The following is a 26396-nucleotide window of genomic DNA, read 5'->3' on the forward strand; positions in this document are numbered from 1 at the left end:
ACAGCCTCTTCCACTGGCTTCTGCAGGAGCGGGACAAGCTGTTAAGATTTCGGAAGCAAAGAAAGAAAATGGCAAAACTTCCCAAGGTGAGGAAAAGGTCTCTGGACAGTACAGCCAGTGTGTGCCAGGGAGGGTGCCGGTGTGTGTGCCAGGGAGGGCGCGTGTGTGCCAGGAGTGCCGGTGTGTGTCAGCGAGGGTGCCGGTGTGTGTGCCAGGGAGGGTGCCAGTGTGTGTGCCAGGAGTGCCAGTGTGTGACAGGGAGAGTGCCAGTGTGTGTGCCAGGAGTGCCGGTGTGTGACAGGGAGAGTGCCAGTGTGTGTGCCAAGGAGGGTGCCAGTGTGTGTGCCAGGAGTGCCAGTGTCAGGGTGCCAGTATGTGTGCCAGGAGGGATGCTGTGTGTGCCAGGGAGGGTGCCAGTGTGTGTGCCAGGAGGAGTGCCGGTGTGTGTGCCAGGGAGGTTGCCAGTGTGTGTGCCAGGAGGGGTGCCGATGTGTATGCCAGGGAGGGTGCCAGCATGTATGCCAGGAGGAGTGCCGGTGTGTGTGCCAAGGAGGGTGCCAGTGTGTGTGGGGAGCGCCGGTGTGTGTGGAGAGGGGTGTGCTGGTGTGTGTGGAGAGCGCTGGTGTGTGTGGAGAGGGGTGTGCTGGTATGTGTGGAGAGTGCTGGTGTGTGTGGAGAGCGCTGGTGTGTGTGGAGAGTGCTGGTGTGTGTGGAGAGTGCTGGTGTGTAGAGAGGGGTGTGCTGGTGTGTGTGGAGAGTGCTGGTGTGTGTGGAGAGCGCTGGTGTGTGTGGAGAGCGCTGGTGTGTGTGGAGAGTGCTGGTGTGTGTGGAGAGCGCTGGTGTGTGTGGAGAGCGCTGGTGTGTGTGGAGAGTGCTGGTGTGTGTGGAGAGTGCTGGTGTGTAGAGAGGGGTGTGCTGGTATGTGTGGAGAGTGCTGGTGTGTGTGGAGAGTGCTGGTGTGTGTGGAGAGCGCTGGTGTGTGTGGAGAGCGCTGGTGTGTGTGGAGAGTGCTGGTGTGTGGAGAGGGGTGTGCTGGTGTGTGTGGAGAGTGCTGGTGTGTGTGGAGAGCGCTGGTGTGTGTGGAGAGTGCTGGTGTGTGTGGAGAGCGCTGGTGTGTGTGGAGAGCGCTGGTGTGTGTGGAGAGTGCTGGTGTGTGTGGAGAGCGCTGGTGTGTGGAGAGTGCTGGTGTGTGTGGAGAGTGCTGGTGTGTGTGGAGAGCGCTGGTGTGTGTGGAGAGCGCTGGTGTGTGTGGAGAGTGCTGGTGTGTGGAGAGGGGTGTGCTGGTATGTGTGGAGAGTGCTGGTGTGTGTGGAGAGTGCTGGTGTGTGTGGAGAGTGCTGGTGTGTAGAGAGGGGTGTGCTGGTGTGTGTGGAGAGTGCTGGTGTGTGTGGAGAGGGGTATGCTGGTGTGTGTGGAGAGTGCTGGTGTGTGGAGAGGGGTGTGCTGGTGTGTGTGGAGAGTGCTGGTGTGTAGAGAGGGGTGTGCTGGTGTGTGTGGAGAGTGCTGGTGTGTGGAGAGGGGTGTGCTGGTGTGTGTGGAGAGCGCTGGTGTGTGTGAAGAGCGCTGGTGTGTGTGGAGAGCACTGGTGTGTGGAGAGGGGTGTGCTGGTGTGTGTGAAGAGTGCTGGTGTGTGTGGAGAGTGCTGGTGTGTGTGGAGAGTGCTGGTGTGTGTGGAGAGTGCTGGTGTGTGGAGAGGGGTGTGCTGGTGTGTGTGGAGAGTGCTGGTGTGTGGAGAGGGGTGTGCTGGTGTGTGTGGAGAGCGCTGGTGTGTGTGAAGAGCACTGGTGTGTGTGGAGAGCACTGGTGTGTGGAGAGGGGTGTGCTGGTGTGTGTGAAGAGTGCTGGTGTGTGTGGAGAGTGCTGGTGTGTGTGGAGAGTGCTGGTGTGTGTGGAGAGTGCTGGTGTGTGTGGAGAGCACTGGTGTGTGGAGAGGGGTGTGCTGGTGTGTGTGAAGAGTGCTGGTGTGTGTGGAGAGTGCTGGTGTGTGTGGAGAGGGGTATGCTGGTGTGTGTGGAGAGTGCTGGTGTGTGGAGAGGGGTGTGCTGGTGTGTGTGGAGAGTGCTGGTGTGTGGAGAGGGGTATGCTGGTGTGTGTGGAGAGTGCTGGTGTGTGGAGAGGGGTGTGCTGGTGTGTGTGGAGAGCGCTGGTGTGTGTGAAGAGCACTGGTGTGTGTGGAGAGCACTGGTGTGTGGAGAGGGGTGTGCTGGTGTGTGTGGAGAGTGCTGGTGTGTGGAGAGGGGTGTGCTGGTGTGTGTGGAGAGCGCTGGTGTGTGTGAAGAGCACTGGTGTGTGTGGAGAGCACTGGTGTGTGGAGAGGGGTGTGCTGGTGTGTGTGAAGAGTGCTGGTGTGTGTGGAGAGTGCTGGTGTGTGTGGAGAGTGCTGGTGTGTGTGGAGAGTGCTGGTGTGTGGAGAGGGGTGTGCTGGTGTGTGTGGAGAGTGCTGGTGTGTGTGGAGAGTGCTGGTGTGTGTGGAGAGTGCTGGTGTGTGGAGAGGGGTGTGCTGGTGTGTGTGAAGAGTGCTGGTGTGTGTGGAGAGTGCTGGTGTGTGTGGAGAGCGCTGGTGTGTGGAGAGGGGTGTGCTGGTGTGTGTGAAGAGTGCTGGTGTGTGTGGAGAGTGCTGGTGTGTGTGGAGAGTGCTGGTGTGTGTGGAGAGTGCTGGTGTGTGGAGAGGGGTGTGCTGGTGTGTGTGGAGAGCGCTGGTGTGTGTGAAGAGCACTGGTGTGTGTGGAGAGCACTGGTGTGTGGAGAGGGGTGTGCTGGTGTGTGTGGAGAGTGCTGGTGTGTGTGAAGAGCACTGGTGTGTGTGGAGAGCACTGGTGTGTGGAGAGGGGTGTGCTGGTGTGTGTGAAGAGCACTGGTGTGTGTGGAGAGCGCTGGTGTGTGTGCAGAGTGCTAGTGTGTGTGGAGAGGGGTGTGCTGGTGTGTGTGTAGAGGGGTGTGCTGGTGTGTGGAGAGCGCTGGTGTGTGTGGAGAGGGGTGTACAGGTGTGTGTAGAGAGCATATTGCTGTGTGCTTAATAGGGTCAGTCTGTGGAGATGAAAAGAAAATAATTTATTATTTCTAAAGGTTGTTCAATTTAAATGACCAAAATAGGACCCAACATAAATATACTGTATATCACGTTAAGAAACTTGTTTCTTTGAAATTTCCCAGAGGAGATAGGAATTGGTAACGCTGTAGCAGCAACACTAGTGAGGAAGAGGCCGCAGCTCTGGGACACACGTGTCCTCACCGCTGTGTGTGTCTGAATTCTCAGGACCTGTGGACGCACCACTCTGAGGACAGGTAGCTGTGGCCACTCACACTCACTGGTCCTGGCTTGACACACACGCTGTGCATCCCCGACCACACCTGCAGGCTGTGGCTCGTCCACAGGCCACGCAGGGCAGACCCACGTCCCCAGGAAATGCAAACACCAGTTGTCATTTCTCTGCAGCAGAATCCATGTGATAAACCTGTGATTTTTATTAAGGGAGCCTTGGGAGCAATTGCCAAAGGACCTAACTCATCTCCTGCTTTATGTAAAGTGTGTGTGTATTTGTGTGTGTATGTGTGAAAGTGTGTATGTGTGTGCAGTGTGTAGATTGTGTATGTGAATATATGTGTTTGAGTGCCTGTGTGTTAACATGTGTGTATGTGTGTGTATATGTGTGTGCAGTGTGTAGATTGTGTATGTGAATGTATGTGTTTGAGTGCCTGTGTGTGTTAATGTGTGTGTATATGTGTGTATGTGTGTGTGCAGTGTGTAGACTGTATGTGAATGTGTTTTAGTGCCTGTTAACGTGTGTGCATATGTGTGTGTGTGTGCAGTGTGTAGATTGTGTATGTGAATGTATGTGTATGAGTTCCTGTGTGTGTTAACGTGTGTGTATGTGTGTATGTGTGTGTGCAGTGTGTAGATTGTGTATGTGAATGTATGTGTATGAGTACCTGTGTGTGTTAACATGTGTGTATGTGTGTGTATATGTGTGTGCAGTGTGTAGATTGTGTATGTGAATGTATGTGTTTGAGTGCCTGTGTGTATATGTGTGTATGTGTGTGTGCAGTGTGTAGACTGTATGTGAATGTGTTTTAGTGCCTGTTAACGTGTGTGCATGTGTGTGTGTGTGCAGTGTGTAGATTGTGTATGTGAATGTATGTGTATGAGTGCCTGTGTGTGTTAACGTGTGTGTATGTGTGTGTATATGTGTGTGCAGTGTGTAGATTGTGTATGTGAATGTATGTATGAGTGCCTGTTTGTGTTAATGTGTGTGTATATGTGTGTATGTGTGTGCAGTGTGTAGATTGTGTATGTGAATGTATGTGTGTCTGTGTGTGTTTGTGTATGTGTGTGTGCAGTGTGTAGATTGTGTATGTGAATGTATGTATGAGTGCCTGTTTGTGTTAATGTGTGTGTATATGTGTGTATGTGTGTGCAGTGTGTAGATTGTGTATGTGAATGTATGTGTGTCTGTGTGTGTTAACGTGTGTGTATGTGTGTGTGCAGTGTGTAGATTGTGTATGTGAATGTGTATGAGTGCCTGTGTGTGTTAACGTGTGTGTATATGTGTGTATGTGTGTGCAGTGTGTAGATTGTGTATGTGAATGTATGTGTATGAGTGCGTGTGTTAACGTGTGTGTATGTGTGTGTGCAGTGTGTAGATTGTGTATGTGAATGTATGTGTATGAGTGCGTGTGTTAACGTGTGTGTATGTGTGTGTGCAGTGTGTAGATTGTGTATGTGAATGTATGTGTGTCTGTGTGTGTTAACGTGTGTGTATGTGTGTGTGCAGTGTGTAGATTGTGTATGTGAATGTATGTGTATGAGTGCGTGTGTTAACGTGTGTGTATGTGTGTGTGCAGTGTGTAGATTGTGTATGTGAATGTGTATGAGTGCCTGTGTGTGTTAACGTGTGTGTATATGTGTGTATGTGTGCAGTGTGTAGATTGTGTATGTGAATGTATGTGTATGAGTGTGTGTGTTAACGTGTGTGTATGTGTGTGTGCAGTGTGTAGATTGTGTATGTGAATGTGTGTGTCTGTGTGTGTTAACGTGTGTGTATGTGTGTGTGCAGTGTGTAGATTGTGTATGTGAATGTATGTGTATGAGTGCCTGTGTGTGTATATGTGTGTATGTGTGTGCAGTGTGTAGATTGTGTATGTGAATGTATGTGTGTCTGTGTGTGTTAATGTGTGTGTATGTGTGTGTGCAGTGTGTAGATTGTGTATGTGAATGTATGAGTGCCTGTTTGTGTTAATGTGTGTGTATATGTGTGTATGTGTGTGCAGTGTGTAGATTGTGTATGTGAATGTATGTGTGTCTGTGTGTGTTAATGTGTGTGTATTGTGTGTGCAGTGTGTAGATTGTGTATGTGAATGTATGTATGAGTGCCTGTGTTAACGTGTGTGTATATGTGTGTGTGTGTGCAGTGTGTAGATTGTGTATGTGAATGTATGTATGAGTGCCTGTTTGTGTTAATGTGTGTGTATATGTGTGTATGTGTGTGCAGTGTGTAGATTGTGTATGTGAATGTATGTGTGTCTGTGTGTGTTAACGTGTGTGTATGTGTGTGTGCAGTGTGTAGATTGTGTATGTGAATGTATGTGTATGAGTGTGTTTTAACGTGTGTGTATGTGTGTGTGCAGTGTGTAGATTGTGTATGTGAATGTATGTATGAGTGCCTGTTTGTGTTAATGTGTGTGTATATGTGTGTATGTGTGTGCAGTGTGTAGATTGTGTATGTGAATGTATGTGTGTGTGTGTTAACGTGTGTGTATGTGTGTGTGCAGTGTGTAGATTGTGTATGTGAATGTATGTGTATGAGTGTGTGTTTTAACGTGTGTGTATGTGTGTGTGCAGTGTGTAGATTGTGTATGTGAATGTATGAGTGCCTGTTTGTGTTAATGTGTGTGTATATGTGTGTATGTGTGTGCAGTGTGTAGATTGTGTATGTGAATGTATGTATGAGTGCCTATTTGTGTTAATGTGTGTGTATATGTGTGTATGTGTGTGCAGTGTGTAGATTGTGTATGTGAATGTATGTGTGTTTGTGTTAACGTGTGTGTATGTGTGTGTGCAGTGTGTAGATTGTGTATGTGAATGTATGTGTATGAGTGCGTGTGTTAAGGTGTGTGTATGTGTGTGTGCAGTGTGTAGATTGTGTATGTGAATGTATGTGTATGAGTGTGTTTTAACGTGTGTGTATGTGTGTGTGCAGTGTGTAGATTGTGTATGTGAATGTATGTATGAGTGCCTATTTGTGTTAATGTGTGTGTATATGTGTGTATGTGTGTGCAGTGTGTAGATTGTGTATGTGAATGTATGTGTGTCTGTGTGTTTTAACGTGTGTGTATGTGTGTGTGCAGTGTGTAGATTGTGTATGTGAATGTATGTATGAGTGCCTATTTGTGTTAATGTGTGTGTATATGTGTGTATGTGTGTGCAGTGTGTAGATTGTGTATGTGAATGTATGTGTGTGTGTGTTAACGTGTGTGTATGTGTGTGTGCAGTGTGTAGATTGTGTATGTGAATGTATGTGTATGAGTGCGTGTGTTAAGGTGTGTGTATGTGTGTGTGCAGTGTGTAGATTGTGTATGTGAATGTATGTGTGAGTGTGTGTGTTAACGTGTGTGTATGTGTGTGTGCAGTGTGTAGATTGTGAATGTATGTGTATGAGTGCCTGTGTGTGTATATGTGTGTATGTGTGTGTGCACGCGCATGTGTGTGTTGCTTTTAAGCCCTCAGCGGTGTTTTCTCGTGGCTGTCAGATTCTTGGCTGCTCTGGGTCACAGACACTTGCCCTTGGAAAGGTCGGGAGGAGGAGCTGCCCAGGCTCTCCCTGCTTGAGACCCTCTGGGGTTTGGAAGTGTCCAGTGCACGCCTTGGCCCTGTGAAGGACACAGGGTGTGGGGGGCACACAGGACAGGGGCTAGCATTTGGCAGGGGGTGACAGCTGGGTGGCCCTGGGGTCCTGGGGGGAGTTTTGCTGGAAGGTTCTTGCAGAAGAACTGGGAGGAGGCCTGGAGGCCACCGTGGCCACGGCAGAAGGGACTGGAGAGGATGGCTGGCATCCCATTTTGTAACTTGTAAACCCAGATAAGGAACCCTGCAGTTCTCGAAGGCAGGGGTGCGGGGACCCTAAGGATGCAGAAGTCAGGGTGAACCTGGGGTCCCCGAAGGCAGAGCCTCTCACACCAGCCGGCGGAGGCCCCATTTTTGTTTTTATTCCAATCAGTCAAGGACTGAAACTTAAAAACACAGACACACACACACACACACACACACAGAAATATATTACTGGGAACGAGATCACACAGGGCAGACACCCACCATCGATTCTGTGACCCCAGCACCACCTCAGGGAACTGCAGAGATGATGCCCCATGAAGGGCCTCATTCCCCTGACCTAGGGCCGGTCTAGGACCTGCTCACCCACAGGACTCCAGGCCCCACTCCCACCTGCCCCAGCAGCCTTGCCATAGAGCCCCCCCTCATACCCAGGCCCCTCCTCAGCCTGCGCCAGGGTGGCCAGGGACTGAGATGGGAGGGTACTGTGGGGTGGGGCTGCAGCCGCTGCCACTGGGCAGCAGGAAGAGGAGGTGGGAGAGGCGGGCTGTGCCTGGGTCTCGGTTTGAACTCACACGTTGCATTTCTGTCACAAGCCCGTTGTTGTGGAGACCTTCTTTGGATACGATGAAGAGGCCTCCCTGGAATCAGATGGTTCTTCCATCTCTTATCAAACGGACAGGACGGACCAGACGCCATGCACCCCAGACGATGACTTGGAGGAGGTAATGAGGCTCTTCCTGCTGGGTCCTAGCCTTGGCTGGGGGTGGGCTGGGCTGCTGCTTTCACAGGGAAGCCCTTGGTGGCCCTCACTGGCACCCACCCACTGGTGGCTGGCTCAGGCACAGCGAGAAGCTCCGGTGATGTGGCTCGGAATGTCGCCTGAGGCCAGCTCCTTGCTCCCATTAAGTCTGGGCCAGGCCTCCTCCTGCCATTGAGCCTATGCCCTTCTAAAGAGGGGTGTGGTGAGCTCTCCTCTCCTAAGGGGCCTCCCCAGCGGGATCTGAACCACTCGCCAGGGAGTTTGGTCCTAGTGCCAAGAGCACATTAGGGCGAGGGGGCATCTAGCAGGAGCTTTCTTCCTGTTAACGGCACAGGTGTTTCTGCCTGTCAGCCACCTCTTCCAGAAGGACGGCTACCCTCAGGTCCAGGCAGCCATCCCAGCAGCAGGCTGGAAACCTTGGCGTTGTGGGGCCCAGGCTCTGTGGCCTGGTACAAGGAGTGGGGTGTCTATAGTCAGTGGCACAGAGAGGATTAGGCCTCCCTGACTGACCCTGGAGGGTGGCCCAGCAGCCACAGACCTGCCCAGGGATCTAAGACTTCCTGGAACAGCCTCAGGTGCAGGGTGGGGCCAGGGAACTGGGCCAGGCAGGGGCTTCCGGGCTCAGCGACTCCAGGACATGGCCCACCCTTCCGGCCCCAGGGGCCCCCTGGGACACTGTGAAGGCAGCAGCAGGCTCACCTGCCTTCTCCCCGGGGTGGCAGATGGCATTGCAGCTGGCAGCATGAGCCTGCAGGATTGATCCTGGGAGGAGGCATGCAGCCTGGGGTACTCGACCCCCTTCACAAAGCCCAGCTTTATTCCCAGGACACATTTTAGCAGAGCAGAGTGTGTGCAGGCTTGGTCAGTAACAGAGGGTCTGCTGTGTCAGGGTAGCCTGGCTGGCAAGGTGAGCCCCCAGCCCTGGCCACCAGCCCAGCAGGCTTACCCTGGCCTCAGCTGTGCAGCAGGCTCAGCTCCCACCCAGGGCCCGGTGCTCTCCTCTGCAGGGAAACCTTTCTCCAACAACACTGAGTCCCCAGGCAGGCGCCCCTCCCTGCACACTGGAGAGGGTCTCCCTCACACTGCTAGAGAGACCCCCCGTTTGATATCTGGGGAGAAGGGAAGCCCCGGGGCCCCACCGACGGAGGAGGTGCTGGCTGCTGACGCTGCGTCTCTGTGCGTGTGGCATCTGTGTGTCTCCAGGGCATGGCCAAGGAGGAGACGGAGCTGAGGTTCCGGCAGCTGACCATGGAGTACCAGGCCCTGCAGCGCGCCTATGCCTTGCTGCAGGAGCAGGTCGGAGGGACGCTGGATGCAGAGCGAGAAGTTAAGGTCTACATGACTTCCACCATGCGCTCCGGCCCCCTCGTGCTTTCCTGCGTGACCCCTATGGCCCGGGCCGGGGCACCCCCACTGCCAACCCTCCTGGCCCCTCCTCTCCTGCCGTTGCCTCTGGTCCCGGTGGCTGATCAAAACCAGGCACTGGGAGCCCCGTGCTGGGAGCTGGCCCGGGGGGAGGGACAGGCCCAGAGCGGTGCCGGGCCCAGAGCAGTGCCAGTTCCAGGCGTGAGTGAGGGTCCTGGGGGAGATGGGGCGGTGGCAGTGGCGGTGGCAAGGGCAGGGTCCCACAGTGCCCAGGGCGGGTCTCCTTCTGGACCTCCTCTGCTGCTCGGGGTGGGGGCAGGGTCCCACAGTGCCCAGGGCACGTCTCCTTCCTCTGCTGCTCTTGGCAGCGTGGCAATGACTCATGGCAGCATCGAGCTCGGTGTTGAAACTCATGGAGCTTGTTCATCCTCAGAGGCTGAGCTGGCACAGGCTGTGGCTGCCCTGGCCCTGGGCCCTCTCTTCCTTCCCTCTCCCCATGGGGTGGGACCCCAGCAGCTGTGTCCCCTCCAACCGCTTCCCTGGCCCACCTGAGCGTCAGTCCCCAGGAAAGGCCCCCTTGTTGCTGGCAGGTGTCCTCTGCAGACCATGGAGGGCAGTGCAGGCACCAGGCCTTCTGGAGGGGCCTGGGTCAGGGGTTGGGGGGGTCCCTCGTTACCCCACCCTCCCAGACTGTGGCTCAGAAGGGAAGCCCCTGGAGGAACTGCACCTGGTGGCCCTCGCAGGGGTACGGGCTGCTTCCCGGGGGAGCTGAGGAGTCCTGAGCAGACAGCTAGCTGTGGGGTCTGGGGTTCCCATTGGCCTCTGACACCCACGACCACCCTGCAGGGCCAGAGACACCAGTGTCTGGCAATTCTGCAACTTAGGGTGGCTGGGCTGGGGGGGGGATGGGCATCTTGGGGTGAGGGGAGGGGGTCTGCAGAGCACCCCAGCGTGGTCCACGCCAGAGCCCTGGGGATCCACCAGCCTCACCCTCCATCTACCCAGACCACCCTGGTGACATGGCTTCCCCCTCCTGCCTTCCTGGGCACCTCACTGGGGACCTGTGTTGTGAAAATGAAGAGAGATCCCCCCTCCACCCACCATGCCCCTCCTGCTGTCCTGAGCAGGTCAGAGGGACCTAGCCCTGGAGGGGACTCCCCCATCTCAGGCTCGGAGAGATCTGCCTGTGTAACTGGGGACTTTAAATGTCCCCTCTTTCACTTTGACTGAATTTTTTCATGACCCTTGGAGAAAGGAACAAATCCAGGCCTCAGCTCAGAGCATCCTAAAGCACGGCAGCCCTGAGACAGCTCAGCCTCCTGGGCCCAGCCCCACTCCCTCACAGCCCAGCCAGGGCGCAGCAAGCATCCTATCCTCCTATTTTCCTGTTGGGTGCTGGAGAAACATTTGCCTGGGGGCCACATGAAAACAAGAACTTAGAGGATTTTGCTTCCAGAGCAAAAATGTCCAGATTGCATGCAAAGTTTGTCTTAATGTCATTTCGAATCAGAGGAAAATCTGATGCCAAGAAGTGCTACATGGTTATTTTAAAAATTGAAAGATACAGAGATTAATGAAGACACGAGGCTAGCCAGCATCCCGCAGTCCAATTCTGTATTACAAGTGGAAATGTCACTCTTCACTGTGGAAGTCAAGGCAGCCTTAGGATAGGAAGAGGCCGAGGAGGGGCGTGGGAGGAAGGCATCTGAAGACGTGGATGTGGGCCCATCCCTGACATGGTCCTGAGGCTTCTGGGATCCGTGGCCACCTGTGGGCTCCGTCTTCCTGTGGGAACACAGGAATAACTAGAACCTGTTCTCGGCTCAGGATTCTCCAACCCAAGGGCTCACACCCACCACTGTGGCCTCTTAAGGGAGAGAAGGGGGAGGAGGAGCCAAGGACAGCCTGGGGGCAGGGAGCTGGGACCCAGCACTGGGGGGCACCACAGGTCGCGCCTTCGCCCACCTGCACCCTGGCTGATGGATCCTCTGAACATGAGCCTTGTCCTGAAACGCGTCCCTCCCTCAGAAGCTATCCCCACAGAGCAGGAGCCACTGTGGGGTGAAATGCCGTGGTTCGGGGCCACCAGAGCAAACTCAATGCAGGGAGGGCGGCTCAGACCTCAGCTGGAAGCCTCAGGGAGCACTCAGGAGTGCTGATGCTGATGTGGAAAGCACCAGGGCTTTTCTGCAGACGTGGGGCGGGCTCTGGGGAAGTCAGTTAAGGAACTCAGAGATGCAGGGGGACAGCCAGCCCAGGCGGAGCAGCTCCCGTACAGGCACCCAACCACCCAGGACTCCCAGCGGGTCTGTGGGGAGAGTCCCTTGAACACACGGGGCAGCTCCTGTGCAGGAGACACCCAACTGCCCGGGCTCCCAGCTGGTCCATGTGGGGGGGGTCCCTTGAACAAAGCGCCCTGGCCAGCACCCGAAGGGCGGAGCACAGGCGAGGCCTCCATCATCCTCCTCAGCTGTGTCATCCTGGAACAAAGATTTCTCCAAACAGGACCTCAAAATTAACCTGCAGAATTACCCCTTAGAATCTAGTGAGATCACTTGCTTCAAATGAGCCTTAAAGTTCTCCCTCTAGGGCCGGGCACCGTGGCTCACACCTGTAATCCCAGCACTTTGGGAGGATGAGGCCAGCCTGGGCAACATGGTGAAACCCTGTCTTTACAAAAAATACCAAAATTAGTGGGGCGTGAGGGCTCATACCTGCGGTTCCAGCCACTCAGGAGGGTGACGTGGGAGGGTCACTTGAGCTCGGGAGGCAAGATTGTGCCCCTGAGCTCCAGCCTGGGTGACAGAGCCAGACCCTGTCTCAAAAAAAAAAAAACTCTTCCCCTTTTAGAAAGCATTTCTTCCAAAGGAAGGGGGAACAGTCCCTTCTCAAGGAGCTGAACTGATGCCTCTTGTGACATCTCGAGTGTGTGCTGTCTGCCTGTCTGTCCGGCTTTCAGAGAAAAGTTCATGTACCTTTCCTCCCATCCTACAGACCCGTGAGCAGCTCCAAGCCGAAGTGCAGAGGGCGCAGGCGCGCATAGAGGACCTGGAGAAGGCGCTGGCGGAGCAGGGGCAGGTGAGCACAGGTGGGGGGAGTGTTTGGCTGCGCCTGAAGGGCAGGTGAGCACAGGTGGGGGGAGTGTTTGGCTGCACCTGAAGGGCAGGTGCGCACAGGTGGGGGGAGTGTTTGGCTGCGCCTGAAGGGCAGGTGCGCACAGGTTGGGGGAGTGTTTGGCTGCACCTGAAGGGCAGGTGCGCACAGGTGGGGGGAGTGTTGGGCTGCGCCTGAAGGGCAGGTGAGCACAGGTAGGGGGAGTGTTTGGCTGCGCCTGAAAGGCAGGTGAGCCCACAGGTAGGGGGAGTGTTTGGCTGTGCCTGAAGGGCAGGTGAGCACAGGTGGGGGGAGTGTTTGGCTGCGCCTGAAGGGCAGGTGAGCCCACAGGTGGGGGGAGTGTTTGGCTGCACCTGAGGGGCAGGTGAGCCCACAGGTGGGGGGAGTGTTTGGCTGCACCTGAAGGGCAGGTGAGCACAGGTGTGGGGAGTGTTTGGCTGCGCCTGAAGGGCAGGTGAGCCCACAGGTGGGGGGAGTGTTTGGCTGCGCCTGAAGGGCAGGTGAGCACAGGTGGGGGGAGTGTTTGGCTGCACCTGAAGGGCAGGTGAGCCCACAGGCCCTGCGCGGCCATGGGGGGCACAGGTCGGGGGGAGTGTTTGGCTGCACCTGAAGACAAGCAGCTCTGGGGGCTTCACAGCACCCCGTCACCCCGCAATAAAACATGCCGGAGCCAGGAGGAAGGAATTCCAGGCCAGCCTTGCGTGAGGCAGGACGCTGCCTGGGCCTGGACACAGCCTCTCCTGGGCTCAATCTTGGAGGATCTCTCAGTCCCCTGAACTCAGGGCCGGGGTTTCAGGTCCTGCAGGTCCTGCCCCGGGTGCTCCTGGGAAATGTCTGGAGACTTTCTGACCTGGGGTTCTCAGAAGCCCGTCCTCCAGGTGGAGAAAGTTGCCCACGACGCAGGTAACCTGCTTTGCCCAGAGTCCATCACTGCCCTATGCCTTAGACGACCCCCACCACCCTGAGTCCACCCCCATGGCCCCGGGCTGAGCCTCCCCTCTGACCTTTGGGGCCTGACACCAGGCTGGAGGATATTGCCGTGGGGTGGGGAGAGCACGTGGCATGGGGAGGTGCCCCTGCTGGAGGCAGGGATGAGCTTCCATGGCTCCCACCCAGCACCCATGTCTGGCCCATGGCCGTCCTTAACTTGTCAACTGCTGGATGGACAGACAGGAGGGTAACGTGAGCCCTGGATGTGCCACATCGCCGGCATCCCAGCATTCAGTGTTGTGGCACCTGTAGCCAACCTCCACCGTCCTCGCCTCTTCCAGAGTTGTGCCAATACCGCCCCAGACCCAGCCTCTGCAGAGTTACGGGTGGCCCCGTTCCCAGGTGCTGTGCAAAATTCCTGGGGCACCATCTGGCACTCACAGGGTTTCACAGATGCTGCTGTCTTCCTGTCACCGAACCCAGGCTCAGCTGCTGGCCACCCGAGAGCCAAGCCCAGGATGGTCAGTGGGAGGAAAATCAGGTTTAGTCGGGAAGCAGCGACCCACGGAGATGGCCGACGAGCGTCGTAGAGACCATCGCATTTCCCAGCCTGGCCTGAGGGTGTCATGGCAGGGGATGTGGAGAAATCGCATGCCGGGGCTGACTCTGTGCGGTCAGGGCGGTCAGCGCCTTGTCCCGACGACTGTCTTGAGCGGTGGACATCAGGTGGTGTGGCGGGCATCAGCATGACTGCTACAGGAACGTGGTTTAACCGCTCATGTTCCTCTTGGTGCGGGACATTCCGAAACCTGTTTCCTAGGCTCAGCTTTTCAAGGCCAGTTCCCGGAGTCCTCGAAGCAAAGCGCGTGAACTGAGAGTTATGAAAAGCCTAGCACTGAAAGAAGGGAAGAAGGAAAAACAGAGAGTGACTGTCTCTCGAGATGGGGTGGAGGCCGTCTCTGTGACAGTGTGGCCGTCTCTGTGACAGTGTGGCCGTCTCTGTGACAGTGTGCCAGGAGAGGAGAAGCGACCAGGGTGGTGGGAAACCAGGAGGCTGAGGAGGATGAGAACTCCGCTTCCTTCATCTGCCAAACTGGCTCCTTCAGACTTGGCAAGAGCTTCGCAGACGACTTTGGGGAGAAGAAACTCGGGACAAATCCAGCGTCTGAAGAAACCAATCTTACTCCTGACATTTTACTTTATTCTTAAAAATGCCACTGGTGGGGGCTACCCGAGTGTGGTCAGCGAGGTGCCCACACACCATTCGTAGAGCCAAGACCACCACCTGCCACGTGTCCTGACTGTAACGGACGGGACACCGCCCTGAGTGAACTGTCATCTCCACCTGCCTGAGACACTTGCTCTGCAGCTGGGTCTGAGCTCACTCTGGCTCAGGGTCCCCTGGACCTGTGATGTCCACACGGCACAGTCTGCCACCAGCACCTGGCCCGGGGTACAAGCCTGGCCTGTGGTCCATGGGGCTGCATGTGGCATCCTCCGAGGTCCTCCTGGGCAGGCCTGTCCCTTTCTCTCTCTCAGGAAATGTGTGAACCCACAGGTTTTCGGCGAGGGTGTGACATGAACTGTTGTTAGGTGGTTAAGGGGCATTGCCACGTTGGCCAGGCTGATCTTTGGTGTTCTGCTACATCGCAGTTTAAACATTGGTTTATGAGTTCCTGTAGCAGTGTTTTCATTTCTTTCTATTCCATTTTTAAGGATATGAAGTGGATCGAAGAGAAGCAAGCACTGTACCGGAGAAATCAAGAGCTTGTGGAAAAGGTGAGCCCCAAACGGGAGAGCCTGGGAAGACTCTACGCTCCTGGGGGGCTGCAGTGGTACCTGTGGGGCTGAAGGGTGGAGCCAGGGCTGAGGTTTCTGAATGGCTCTGCCCCAGGCCCCTTCTGCTACGTCCCCTTCTGTGGGACCAGTCAGGAGCCCTGGGGAGGAGGGAGCTGGGACCTGTTCTCCGGTCCAGGCAGAGCCCCTGTCTGCAGCTGTGTCTCCATTCCTGTCCTGCTGTGCTGATGGGCTCTGTGGGTGGGCTAGTTAGAGCATCGTGAATCAGGTGCCCTTTTGAGACCCTTGGAATCATCCCTGTGGGAATCATTCCCATGGGAAGCCTGGCTGGGTCAGGGAAGTCTCCTCCAGCAGCGCTTGTGAGGAAGCTAAAGGGTCCTCAGGGAAGAGCCTGTGGACCAGCCGGGCTGAGCAAGTGCATGTTTGAGACTTCACCAGGGCATCACCTGGTGAGCTCAGGTCCAGGCTCTCAGCCCCAGATGACAAGAGGTTCCCAAAATGCTGCCCCCACCCCCACCCCACCCCTACCCTGACTGGGGATTGTGGGCTGGACAATTTTACCTGATGTAAAACAGATCAAAACATGCAGTGTGTCGCCAGGCTGCTCTAAGTGGCCTTAGCTTCTGCCTGGGGTGCAGGGACAGGAGCACAGGCTTCCCGCAGGGCATGTCTCCACCACGTCAGGCCCGACTGGCTCACCTGCCTCGTGCCCTGGTTAAAAGGGTCACGGCACCGAGGGCCCTAGACTTAGGTTAGGTCTGGGCAGTCTGGGACCACTCCAAGAGGGGTGTACTCCACAACTGTGGGAGCAGGTGATGTGGCACGAGGTGGGGCTGGCTGTGGGTCCAGGGGTCATTACCATGTGTGGGTGAGGGGTGCTCCATGTGACCCCCTTGTCCACCCCACTTGTCCACCCACAGGGCCAGGTGTCCTGAGGAGGCAGTGGCGCCTCACCCGGGCAGGTGTGGCCCTCTGGCAGATGCCAGGTGGCCTGGCAGCTAAGTCTGACATGTGCCAGCAGGACCGAGCACCAGACAAACAGGGCGTCTCACCCAGCCCCTGCACTGCAGTCAGCCCACGGCTGGTCATACCCTTCGGGGGTCCGGCTTTAGGCTGAGCTCACATCTTGAATGGTGAACAGCACCCCCATGTTTCCTGTGGACACACGGAACAGCTCTTAAAATAGATAAACTGTTTCCACAGGGCTTAGCGCAGTGCCATGCGTTCCACATAAATGCTGGCACAGGCAGAGATTCACACGCACTTAAGGGCACACACTTGAACAGCCGCACACCTAAATGCTTGCATGCACATTTGAACACGTGTGCACAGAAATGCTTACACCCACTCACGGAAATGCTTGCACGTGCACGTGAACCCCTGTGCATGGAAATGCACACACAAGAACACATGCACATATAAATGCTGGCATGCACACTTGAGCACATGTGCATGGAAATGCTGGCATACACACTTGAACACATGCACAGAAGTGCTGGCACATACACATAACTGCTTGTGCACCTACACATGTACCCAGTTGCACACTTGGAGCCCGTGCTTTTCCCCAGCTATGCTGGGGGTGGGTCGCATTCCTGGCCCTGCAGGTGTTCTGCGGCAGCCCCACTGAGCAGTGGCACACAGCTGGCCGTGCGGGAGGGTCCAGCTCCCACAGAGCAGTGGGCTCACTCAGAGGATGCAGTGTTCCAGAGTTTTTGTTGGTCCCCTGAGCATCAGAGCAGGTCATTAGTGCCCCAGCCTCAGCGCCAGGCAATGGATGCAGCTGCCTGCCCCTGGTGGGACCTGCCCCCGGTGGGCCCTGCCCCCAGGAGGCTGCTAAGGACACGTGCCATGGGCCATGTCACTTTACACTTTGGAAGGGGTGGTGGGACTCCTGCATCTGGTTTCCTTGTTACTGGTTCTGTTGAAACAGTCCCTTAGGTAGCCAAGTGAATTCCAGTGGCCAGGCAGCCATGGTACCTGCTCCTTCCACTGGGCACAGCCTGGGCTCTGAGGGACACCAGGGAGCCACTTGGGACATTTATCCTTGATGGCCTCCATTCTCCATCCCAGCTTAGCATCCTGCTACGGCCTCCAGGCTCGTGGCTTGTGCACAGCCCTGCTCGAGATGTTTATCCTCCACAGCCTCCTTCCCCATCCCTGCCCAGGGACTGCCCTCCCCAGGCTCAGGGCCCTGCTGCGGCCACCAAGCTCCCGGCTTTTGGTGTGTGGCACTGCCTGCACAGCCCCACCCACCACTGGACGGCTGGGCTGTGTCACTAGGACAGACCCAAACGCACCCAGGGCTCTGAGGAGCTTCGAGGGCTGGGCACTGGTCTGTCCAGCTGGCCTCACTGACCGCCAGGAGTTGACCTCCCAGGACCTCTGGTGAGAGAGCCAGACTCCTCGCCTCATCCATCTTTTCTGTTGCAGATTAAACAAATGGAGGCGGAGGAGGCTCGGCTCAGACACGAGGTGCAGGATGCCAGAGACCAAAATGAGCTGCTGGAGTTCAGGATCCTGGAGCTCGAGGTAGCTGGGCCAGTGGCCAGCACTGTGGCCGGTGGCCAGTGGCCGTGGCCTCTGGCTGTGTCAGGGATCCAGCCCTCAGCCTTCCTAACCCACACAAGCCCCTGAACATGAATCCAAAAGGCCGGGTCAGAGAGGAAAGAGGCGAATGGCCGTAAACCGCCACCTCTTCCTGTGGAGGGTGAGGCCGGCCACGCCAAGCACGTGTAAATGGGGGCCGTGGGACGTGGGCCGTGGAGCTCAGCATCGTGCAGGGAAAACAACGCAAAAGCAAGATGGGTGCTGATGCAGCATCTGCTCCACACCTGTGTCCTGAGGCACTGGCGCATCTGCCGTCTGTCTGCTCCCGTGGCCCTGTGGCAGCCGGTGCGTGGCAGAGGCTGTGCCCAGGCCTCTGGTTGGCAGACGTTTGTTTCTTGCTCATAGAAGCCCCTGAGTGAGGGCAGTGGGGGGCACATGGTGAGCCCTTATTCTGTGCCCTGCTGGCCCTGGCCCTGCGTCCTCTGCCGTGACCGTCACAAGAGGAGGGAGGAGGGGGAGGAGGATCCTGCTGGGCAGTTCAGGCTGGGCATAAGCGGCCATATTGCTGTGCTCATGTTTCACTGCAAGGGTGGTCCACCCGTGGGACTGGGAGGAAGTGGCCGCCATGGGGGCCACCCCTGCCAAACACCATGTGCAGCCCCGAGGCCTCCATCTCAGGCCAGCACCTGGAGCCTTGGAGTCCGAGTGGAGCTGCCTCTTAGAGCCCTCCCGTCCACTGCAGGGGCAGGGCAGCTGTGTGGTCACTCCACGTGTGGACGACCTTGGCCACATGGGCCTGAATGTGGGGACAGTGGCAGCACTGCTGGCCTCTCTTCCAGAGGCTCTTCTGTTCAAGCCCTCGGGGAACATGACCTGCAGCCCCTCCCCTGAAACTCCTCGCAGCCCCTGTGATTTACTGAGGGATGGGCTGTGGCTCAGGGTGGGGACTGCCCATGCCGCGTGGCCAGGGCATGATGAACTCTGCTTGGCCCATCGGGAGTCAGCGAATACACAGGGGCCGTCCTCGAGGGCCGGTCCAGGTCCAGTGCAGATTCTCCCACCGCCACCACCGCCGCAATGCCGTGTTGGTCCCTGGTTCCATGATCTTGGCCTGTGTTCCTCAAGCCCCAGCCGGCCCTTTTGGAGGGAGAGGATGGGAAGGGAACAGCTCACCCTCTGCTCTCTTCTTAGGAGAGGGAGAGGAAGTCGCCCGCCATCAACTTCCACCACACACCCTTCGTGGATGGGAAGAGCCCCCTGCAGGTGTACTGCGAGGCCGAAGGCGTGACAGTGAGCCTCGCCCCTCCCCGCCTCGCCTCTCCCTGTCCCCTCTGCCCACCCCGTGCTGCTCACCCCTGCCTGTCCTCTCTGCCTCCTAGGACATCGTGGTGGCAGAGCTGATGAAGAAGCTGGACATCCTGGGCGATAACGCCGTAAGTGTATGTCGCTCTCCTGGCTTGTGCATGCCCCTCACATCCACAACCCCCAGCCCAGCCCCCCTGGGGTCCAGGAGCCCTGCCAGCCTCCCACAGCCCTGCCATGGACCACCCTTCCTGAGATGCTCCCCAAGGCCCAGAGCCTGCTTAGAATCGGAGGCTTCCTCACACTGCTCCGGGCCCACTGGGGCCTCTTCTGGGCACCTGGTTCTTCCAGCTGACAGCACTTCCCATCACACCGCCCCAGCTTCTCGGGTCTCTCAGCTCTTCCTCACTTGTGTGGGGATGGGGGCTTTTGCTCTTAGACAAGCCAAGACCCTTAGGGGTTGCACTTCCTTGTCTTGGGAGAAGCAGCAGGCTCTGTAGATAACCCCTACGTTTCATTTGGGGTAGAGTTTCCAATTTCTGCAGCAAACTGCTTGAAAGAATGTTAGTTACCAAGTGGGCAAAGGAAACGCACCCCTTCACCCACTTTCTATCAGCCCACCCACGAACCCTCCACTCCCATCCGTTTACTCCCCATCAGTCCGTCATATACCATCCCTTCACTCATCCTCTGTCCCGTATCCATCCAGCCATCCTGTGTAATCCATCCATCCATCCTCCATCTATCCTTCATCCATCATCCCTAATCCATCCATTCATCCATTACCTCCATCTATCCTTCATCCACCATCCCTAATCCATCCATTCATCCACTACCCATATTCTGTCCATCTATCCACCACCCTCCATCCATTTCTTCTCCATCTACCATTCTCTACCCATTAATCTTTCACCCACCTACCCATCCTTCATTCATCCCCCATAATCTACCCATCCTTTATTATCCATCTATTCATTCTCTGTTAATTCTCTGTAGTCCATCCATCCTTCATCCATCCTTTATCCTTCCTTCCTTCATTCATTCTTCAGAATCCATCTGTCTATTCATCCATCTTCCCAGTTTATCCATCCTCCCTCCACTATTCATTCATTCATCCGTGTTCCATAAGCTATCCATCCATCCATCCTCCATCCTTCCATCCATCCCTGGCCCCTCCCTCCACCCATCCATCATCCTGCATTCACTGACCTTCCACTCCCTCCATCCAGGGCCCTGTGTGAGAGGACTCCCTTCTCCCCTTTCCCACCCAGCAGCTGGGGAGCAGAAAGGCACAGGGCAGGGGTGCTTTCTGCGGGGGAGGCTCTGCATCTGGGTCTGCTTCTCTCAGAAGGCTGGGGACTCCGTTGTGGTCATAGGTGGCAGAAGAACCACAGCAGGGTGGCTGTTGACCTGACATGCTCTGGTCCAGTCCTGGGTAGCAGCCCCATCACGGGGTCTTGGGAACCATATTGGGCAACTCTCTGATTCACAGTTGGAGAAGCTGAGGACCCAGAGGCACTGCCCAGGGTCACAGAGCTGATGTAGTGGCAGAGTTGGGGGTGTTCAGCTCTGCCCAGGCCTATTTCAGGGCTCCCGTCCAGCCCCATAGCTGTCCACCAAGAGCGTCACTGAGCGTGTGGCCCTGCAGCCATCATGCAGCGTCTGAGGCCATCATCACAGAGTGCAGGGATGGAGGAGGTTAGGGGCTAGAGGATGCTTGGCCAGGCATAAGCCCAGGGGACCTGTGGAGATGCTGGAGCTCCTGACAGCGGGCCGACAGTGTTCCTCTGAGCCTGGCTGTGCAGTCAGCGCTGAGGAAGCTTCACGTGCACCTCGTGGTTTAGCCACAGCCGGTAGATTCCCTCAGTCACCCTGAAGCCACCTGCTCAGCCTCCCCATCTCCAAGTGAGAGGGGCCTGTGGCCCGCCCAGCCCTGGAAGAAGGGAGCAGGGCACAAGGAACGAGGGTACCCGGCCCTTGTCCCATGGGATGAGGTTCTCTCCTGAGTCAGGAGTGCAGCTGGCCCCACCATGGACTACAGACTGAGCCTGCCTCCCACCGTGGGAGACCCCGGGCGGACTTTGGGGCTGAGGACAGCGGGCAACGCCTGGGCTTAGGGAGCTCGCGCTCCAGGGAGAGAACAGCGTGGACAGGGCTGTTGGATTGAGTGGCGAGAATCAGGGAGGCTCTGGGGAGAGGAGCAAGGGCCTCCCTTCCCCACAGGGACCAGGCACCCAGCCCTGGCTGTCCCGTGAGCTGGGGCCAGGCAGCCCTGTTCTGGGCTAGGCTGCAGCACAGTCTGAGAGTGTGGGGTGCCCATGTCCACATGGCCCCACAGCCATACTCACTCTAACCAGAAGGGCCACTCACAGACCCTCGGGTGGGGAGGAAGTGTGAATAAAACATGCATAAAACCCGCCATTTCACAGCCATGAACTTGTCTCCCCGCCACTGTTCCGAGTGGTGTTTTAATAACCACAGGTGCATATGCAGAGGCTGGCTTTACACACAGATGGGGACAGAGGCTGAGCGGAGCAGCGGCGGCTGCTGGGGACATGGTCACTGCCTGCCTGCGTTGAGCAGTGCACACTCATCTGCCTCGGCTGGTTGCCTAGACCTGGTGGTCTCCAGCAGGGGGAGGATGAAAGAAAACCAAATTGGCAGCACCCAAGGGAGCAAGCTCAAGAGTCAAGGGTGTCAGAGATGCTGGGAGGTGTCAGCAAAGCGCTTTTGAGCTGTGGCCTGCCCCCAGAATCCCCAGGCAGCCTCCCCATGCATCCGTCACTCACCGCCACCCCTGAAGGCATTGCTTCTGACCACACCTGTGTTCTGCTTTTGGGTGCAGAATCTGACCAATGAGGAGCAGGTGGTTGTCATACAAGCCAGGACAGTCCTGACCTTGGCCGAGAAGGTAACAGCAGCCGTGTGGGCACTGGACAAGGGGCCAGGCTCCTAGGGTCTCCTGCCCTGCTCAGCTCAGAGAAGGTAACAGCAGCTGTGTGGGCACTGGACAAGGGCCCAGGCTCCTAGGGTCTCCTGCCCTGCTCAGCTCAGAGAAGGTAACAGCAGCTGTGTGGGCACTGGACAAGGGCCCAGGCTCCTAGGGTCTCCTGCCCTGCTCAGCTCAGAGAAGGTAACAGCAGCTGTGTGGGCACTTGAGAAGGGGCCAGGCTCCTAGGGTCTCCTGACCTTGGCCGAGAAGGTAATAGCAGCTGTGTGGGCACTGGAGAAGGGGCCAGGCTCCTAGGGTCTCCTGCCCTGCTCAGCTCAGAGAAGGTAACAGCAGCTGTATGGGCACTCGAGAAGGGGCCAGGCTCCTAGGGTCTCCTGCCCTGCTCAGCTCAGAAGGTGCTCTTCCTGGGAGGAGGGTCTGAGGGCCTGGATGGGGGTCCACTGCCCCGCTGCCCTGGGAGATCGGGTCAGACAGATTCAGCTGCACTTTGCTCGGACACCAGCCCTGTCTGTTTCTTCCCAAAGGCGGGAAGGTATGGTGAGTCTACAGGCAGTGTTCCCTGTTCAACTTAACACGACCTCTTCTGGGGCCATCCACCCACCACCTGCTCCTAGTCCCACCCCCAGCCCAGACCTGCCTGGTGGGCTGGGTCTCCCACAGCAAGGAGAAGGGGTGCTCCTGGCACATAGGGGCTTGGAAAAATGGGCCAACCCTCCCCTCCCGTCCTGGCAGAGCTCTGCAGATGTGTCTGCTCCCGCTGTGCCCAAGCCAGTGTCCATCTTCTCTGGAGAAGGTGTCAGGGGCAGACTTCCTGGAGGGTAGGAGGGGCAGAGCCACAATGTCAGTGCAGCCCTATCTCCCTGGAGAGGGCTGGACTCCCCCTCCCTAAGGAAAAGAGGAGGGAAGACTCAGGCTGCCCTGGCTTCTCTCCCAGCTGTCTCCACAAGCCCGGGTGGGGGACCCTGGGGTCACTGTCCTGTTTGTTCTGTTTGTGCCCAGTGGCTCCAGCAGATTGAGGAGGCAGAGGCAGCACTGCAGCGGAAGATGGTGGATCTGGAGACTGAGAAGGTTGGTGGCATCTTCCCTGAGGCTCTGTGGCTCGCTGCTGCAGGTGGGATGTCCGAGGCCGAGACATGGTCCTCCTGTGTTTCAGGAGCTGTTCAGTAAGCAGAAGGGCTACTTGGACGAGGAGCTGGACTACCGGAAGCAGGCCTTGGACCAAGCCCACAAGGTGAGAGGCGCGAGGCTGTTGGAGCCCCAGGGAGGGGCACTGGGGTGGAAATGGCCGTGTGGCTCAGCTGCCCAGCGGTGCCTCAGGTGCCTGTGCAGGTCAGGTCTCAGGGCCCCTAACAGTCCCTACCAGCCCTTGATGACACTGCGTAGTAGACCCCGGCTCTCCAGAGCTGCCTGATAGAGTTTTCACTTAGAGATTCATAAACAGAGCAGGATTTGTTGAGGAGGTCTAAACCCACGCTGTACCATGAGAACGTGCTACAGCTTTCGTGCAGGTCACTCAGGCACAGAAACGGCCTGATTCCTAACGGCTGTCCAGGCGTCGGTGTGGGCCAGTGTCTACCACCTCCCACCCTCCCCTGAGGAACCGGAGAGGACACGGCCTCTCACTAGGGGAAGGCGTGGTCTTGTTCTGTTTCACCTACTGTGCCTGGGAGAAGCATATGACATTGCTAGGTTGAAAACCAGGCTTCAGAACTGGGTTCCCCTGCTGGCAGCTACTTCCTCCACGACTGTGCAAGCAGTCATCTGTCCCTGCTGGACTCCTGTCACATGACCAAAGGTATGACTGGGAGGACATTCAGGCCCTGTCATAAGTGTCACCAAGAAAGGGAAGGTGGGCTGGGATAAAAATGCTCATTCTTGGGGCCAAGTTCAGCCTGAGAACTCTGAGTGATGGTGACCGTGATGGTGATGATGTCAGGGTGGTGGTGATGATGGCAATGGTAATGGTGGTGGCGGCGGTGGTGATGGTGGTGGTGGCGGTGATGGTGATGATGGTGACCATGGTGGTGGTGGCGGTGATGGTGATGATGGTGACTGTGGTGGTGGTGGTGTTGGTGGTGATGATGGCAATGGTAATGGTGGTGGCGGCAGTGGTGGTGGTGGTGGTGGTGGTGATGGTGATGATGGTGACTGTGGTGGTGGTGGCGGTGATGGTGATGATGGTGACTGTGGTGGTGATGGCGGTGGTGGTGATGATGGTGACTGTGGTGGTGGTGGTGGTGGTGGTGATGATGGTGACCATGGTGGTGGTGGTGGTGATGGTGATGATGGCAACGGTAATGGTGGTGGCAGCAGTGATGATGGTGGTGGTGGTGGTGATGGTGATGTTGGTGACCATGGTGGTGGCAGCAGTGGTGATGGCAGTGGTTATGGTGGTGATGATGGTGACCATGGTGGTGGTGGTGGTGATGGTGATGATGGCAACAGTAATGGTGGTGGCGGCAGTGGTGATGGTGGTGGTGATGGTGATGGTGACCATGGTGGTGGTGTTGGTGGTAGCGACGATGCTGGTGATGGTCATGGTGGTGGTAACAATGGTGATGGTGATGGCGATGGTGATCATGATGATGGTGATGGTGGTGGTGATGATGGTGACCATGGTGGTGGTGGTGGTGATGATGGCAATGGTAATGGTGGTGGCGGCAGTGGTGATGGTGGTGGTGATGATGGTGACCATGGTAGTGTTGGTGGTGATGATGGCAATGGTAATGGTGGTGGCGGCAGTGGTGATGGTGGTGGTGATGGTGATGGTGACCATGGTGGTGGTGTTGGTGGTAGCAATGATGCTGGTGATGGTCATGGTGGTGGTAACAATGGTGATGGTGATGGCGATGATGGTGATCATGATGATGGTGATGGTGGTGGTGATGATGGTGACCATGGTGGTGGTGGTGGTGATGGCGATGATGGTGATCATGATGATGGTGATGGTGGTGGTGGTAATAATGGTGACGATGGGTGATGATGCTGGTGGTGGTCAGGATGATGGTCATCATGATGATGGTGACCATGGTGGTGGTGGTGGTGATGGCGATGATGGTGATCATGATGGTGATGATGGTGGTGGTAATAATGGTGACGGGTGATGATGCTGGTGGTGGTCATGATGATGGTCATGATGATGATGATGATCATGGTGGTGGTGGTGGTGGTAGTGATGACGGTGATGGTGGTGGGGACCACGATGATGGTGATGACAGTGGTGATGATGAGGATAATAATGACAGTATTTTAATGAGAGCCTACTCAAGAGCCTTTCCTATGTGGCAGGCACTGGTCTGGCCAGCCAGGCACAGAAGTTGATGACCTGCCCAAGGACACTCAGTCACTGTGAAGGCAGGAGTTGAATCTCAGCATTCTTCCCCTGCGCCCACAGCCCTGACTGCTGCACTAGGGATCTCTCCTCCCTGAACTCGTGGACACGAGTTCCTCACACAGAGGGGCCAGGGCTCAAATGCAGAACCCTACAGAGCAAAGAGCAGCCACATCAGGCACCTGGCATCCTGGGGGTGGAATGGGTGCAAGGCCCATGTCAGTTGCTGTGGAAGCCAGTGTGTGGCCCGTGGGAGGCATTGGAGGGAGATGACCTGGGTTTGAGGCCCAGCTCAGCCAGTAACTACTGTAGGGATTGGGAGTTCCTGTGGGATGCTGGGCAGGGAGGCTGGCCCTGGCTAACTGGAAATGGCCTCCTGTTGCTGTGGTGAGTGTCATTACTGCTGCACGTGTGCACAGGCCTGCGTGAGAGCAGCTCACAGGCCACTGGCTGTGCTTCCCCGGCCACTGCCCTCATGGCCTGTGGGTGCTGAGAGCCAGCCCCAGGTGAGTTGGCCCCAGCAGTGGTGAGACCTGTGTCCCTCCAGGTGGCCAGGGACCTGCGTGGCATGGAATACATTTGTCTGCCCTGCTCATGGGGATGGGGCGGCCCCCAGGCACAGGCTGCTGTGGGCTTAGCTTCTTAGGTAGTCACTGGGCCTCGCATGCTTTGGTCAGAAGGAAGGAGGCTGGAAGTGGGTGATCACCTGATGTAAAAAGCAGAGTCCCCTCAGTGCCCCAGGCCATCCACAGTGCAGCTGACACTCCTCTGCTCGTCCTCCTGGGACTCCCTTACTGGGGAGACCTCCTTGCTGAGGCAACAGGCCCTGTGGCGTCCGGCCCCCGCCCCTCCCTCAGCTCAGCCTCTGCGCCCTGCAGCCCCTTGACCTCTGCTCTCAGCCTCCTCACTCCCCCTCCTCCTCCCTCCTCCTCCCTCCTCCTGTTCATGCTGACGCAGCCCCTCAGCCTCTACTCTCCAGCCTCCTCACTCCCCCTCATCCTCCCTCCTCCTGTTCTTGCTGACGCAGCCCCTCAGCCTCTGCTCTCCAGTCTCCTCACTCCCCCTCATCCTCCCTCATCCTCCCTCCTCTTCCCTCCTCCTCCTTCCTCCTGTTCATGCTGATGCAGCCCCTCAACCCCTGCTCTCCAGCCTCCTCACACCCCCCCATCCTTGCTCATCCTGTTCATGCTGTCTGCTGGTATAGACAGGTTCCTCTCTGCTGGATGAGGAAGAACCCTCTAGAACA

General features: G+C 56.8%; 1 protein-coding gene across 1 annotated transcript in view; it reads left to right on the forward strand.

The window, feature by feature from the left end:
- The window catches only part of JAKMIP3 (Janus kinase and microtubule interacting protein 3), a 130813-nt gene that overhangs the window by 94816 nt on the left and 9601 nt on the right, over window positions 1-26396 (forward strand). Inside the window, 11 exon segments of the mRNA XM_078346785.1 lie at window positions 27-86; window positions 7642-7770; window positions 9012-9140; window positions 12168-12251; window positions 14934-14996; window positions 17448-17546; window positions 18756-18854; window positions 18944-19003; window positions 21712-21777; window positions 22819-22887; window positions 22973-23050. Coding sequence (XP_078202911.1) covers window positions 27-86; window positions 7642-7770; window positions 9012-9140; window positions 12168-12251; window positions 14934-14996; window positions 17448-17546; window positions 18756-18854; window positions 18944-19003; window positions 21712-21777; window positions 22819-22887; window positions 22973-23050 — 936 coding nt within the window.

Source organism: Callithrix jacchus, chromosome 12, assembly GCF_049354715.1.
Source record: "Callithrix jacchus isolate 240 chromosome 12, calJac240_pri, whole genome shotgun sequence".
Taxonomy (NCBI): domain Eukaryota; kingdom Metazoa; phylum Chordata; class Mammalia; order Primates; family Cebidae; genus Callithrix; species Callithrix jacchus.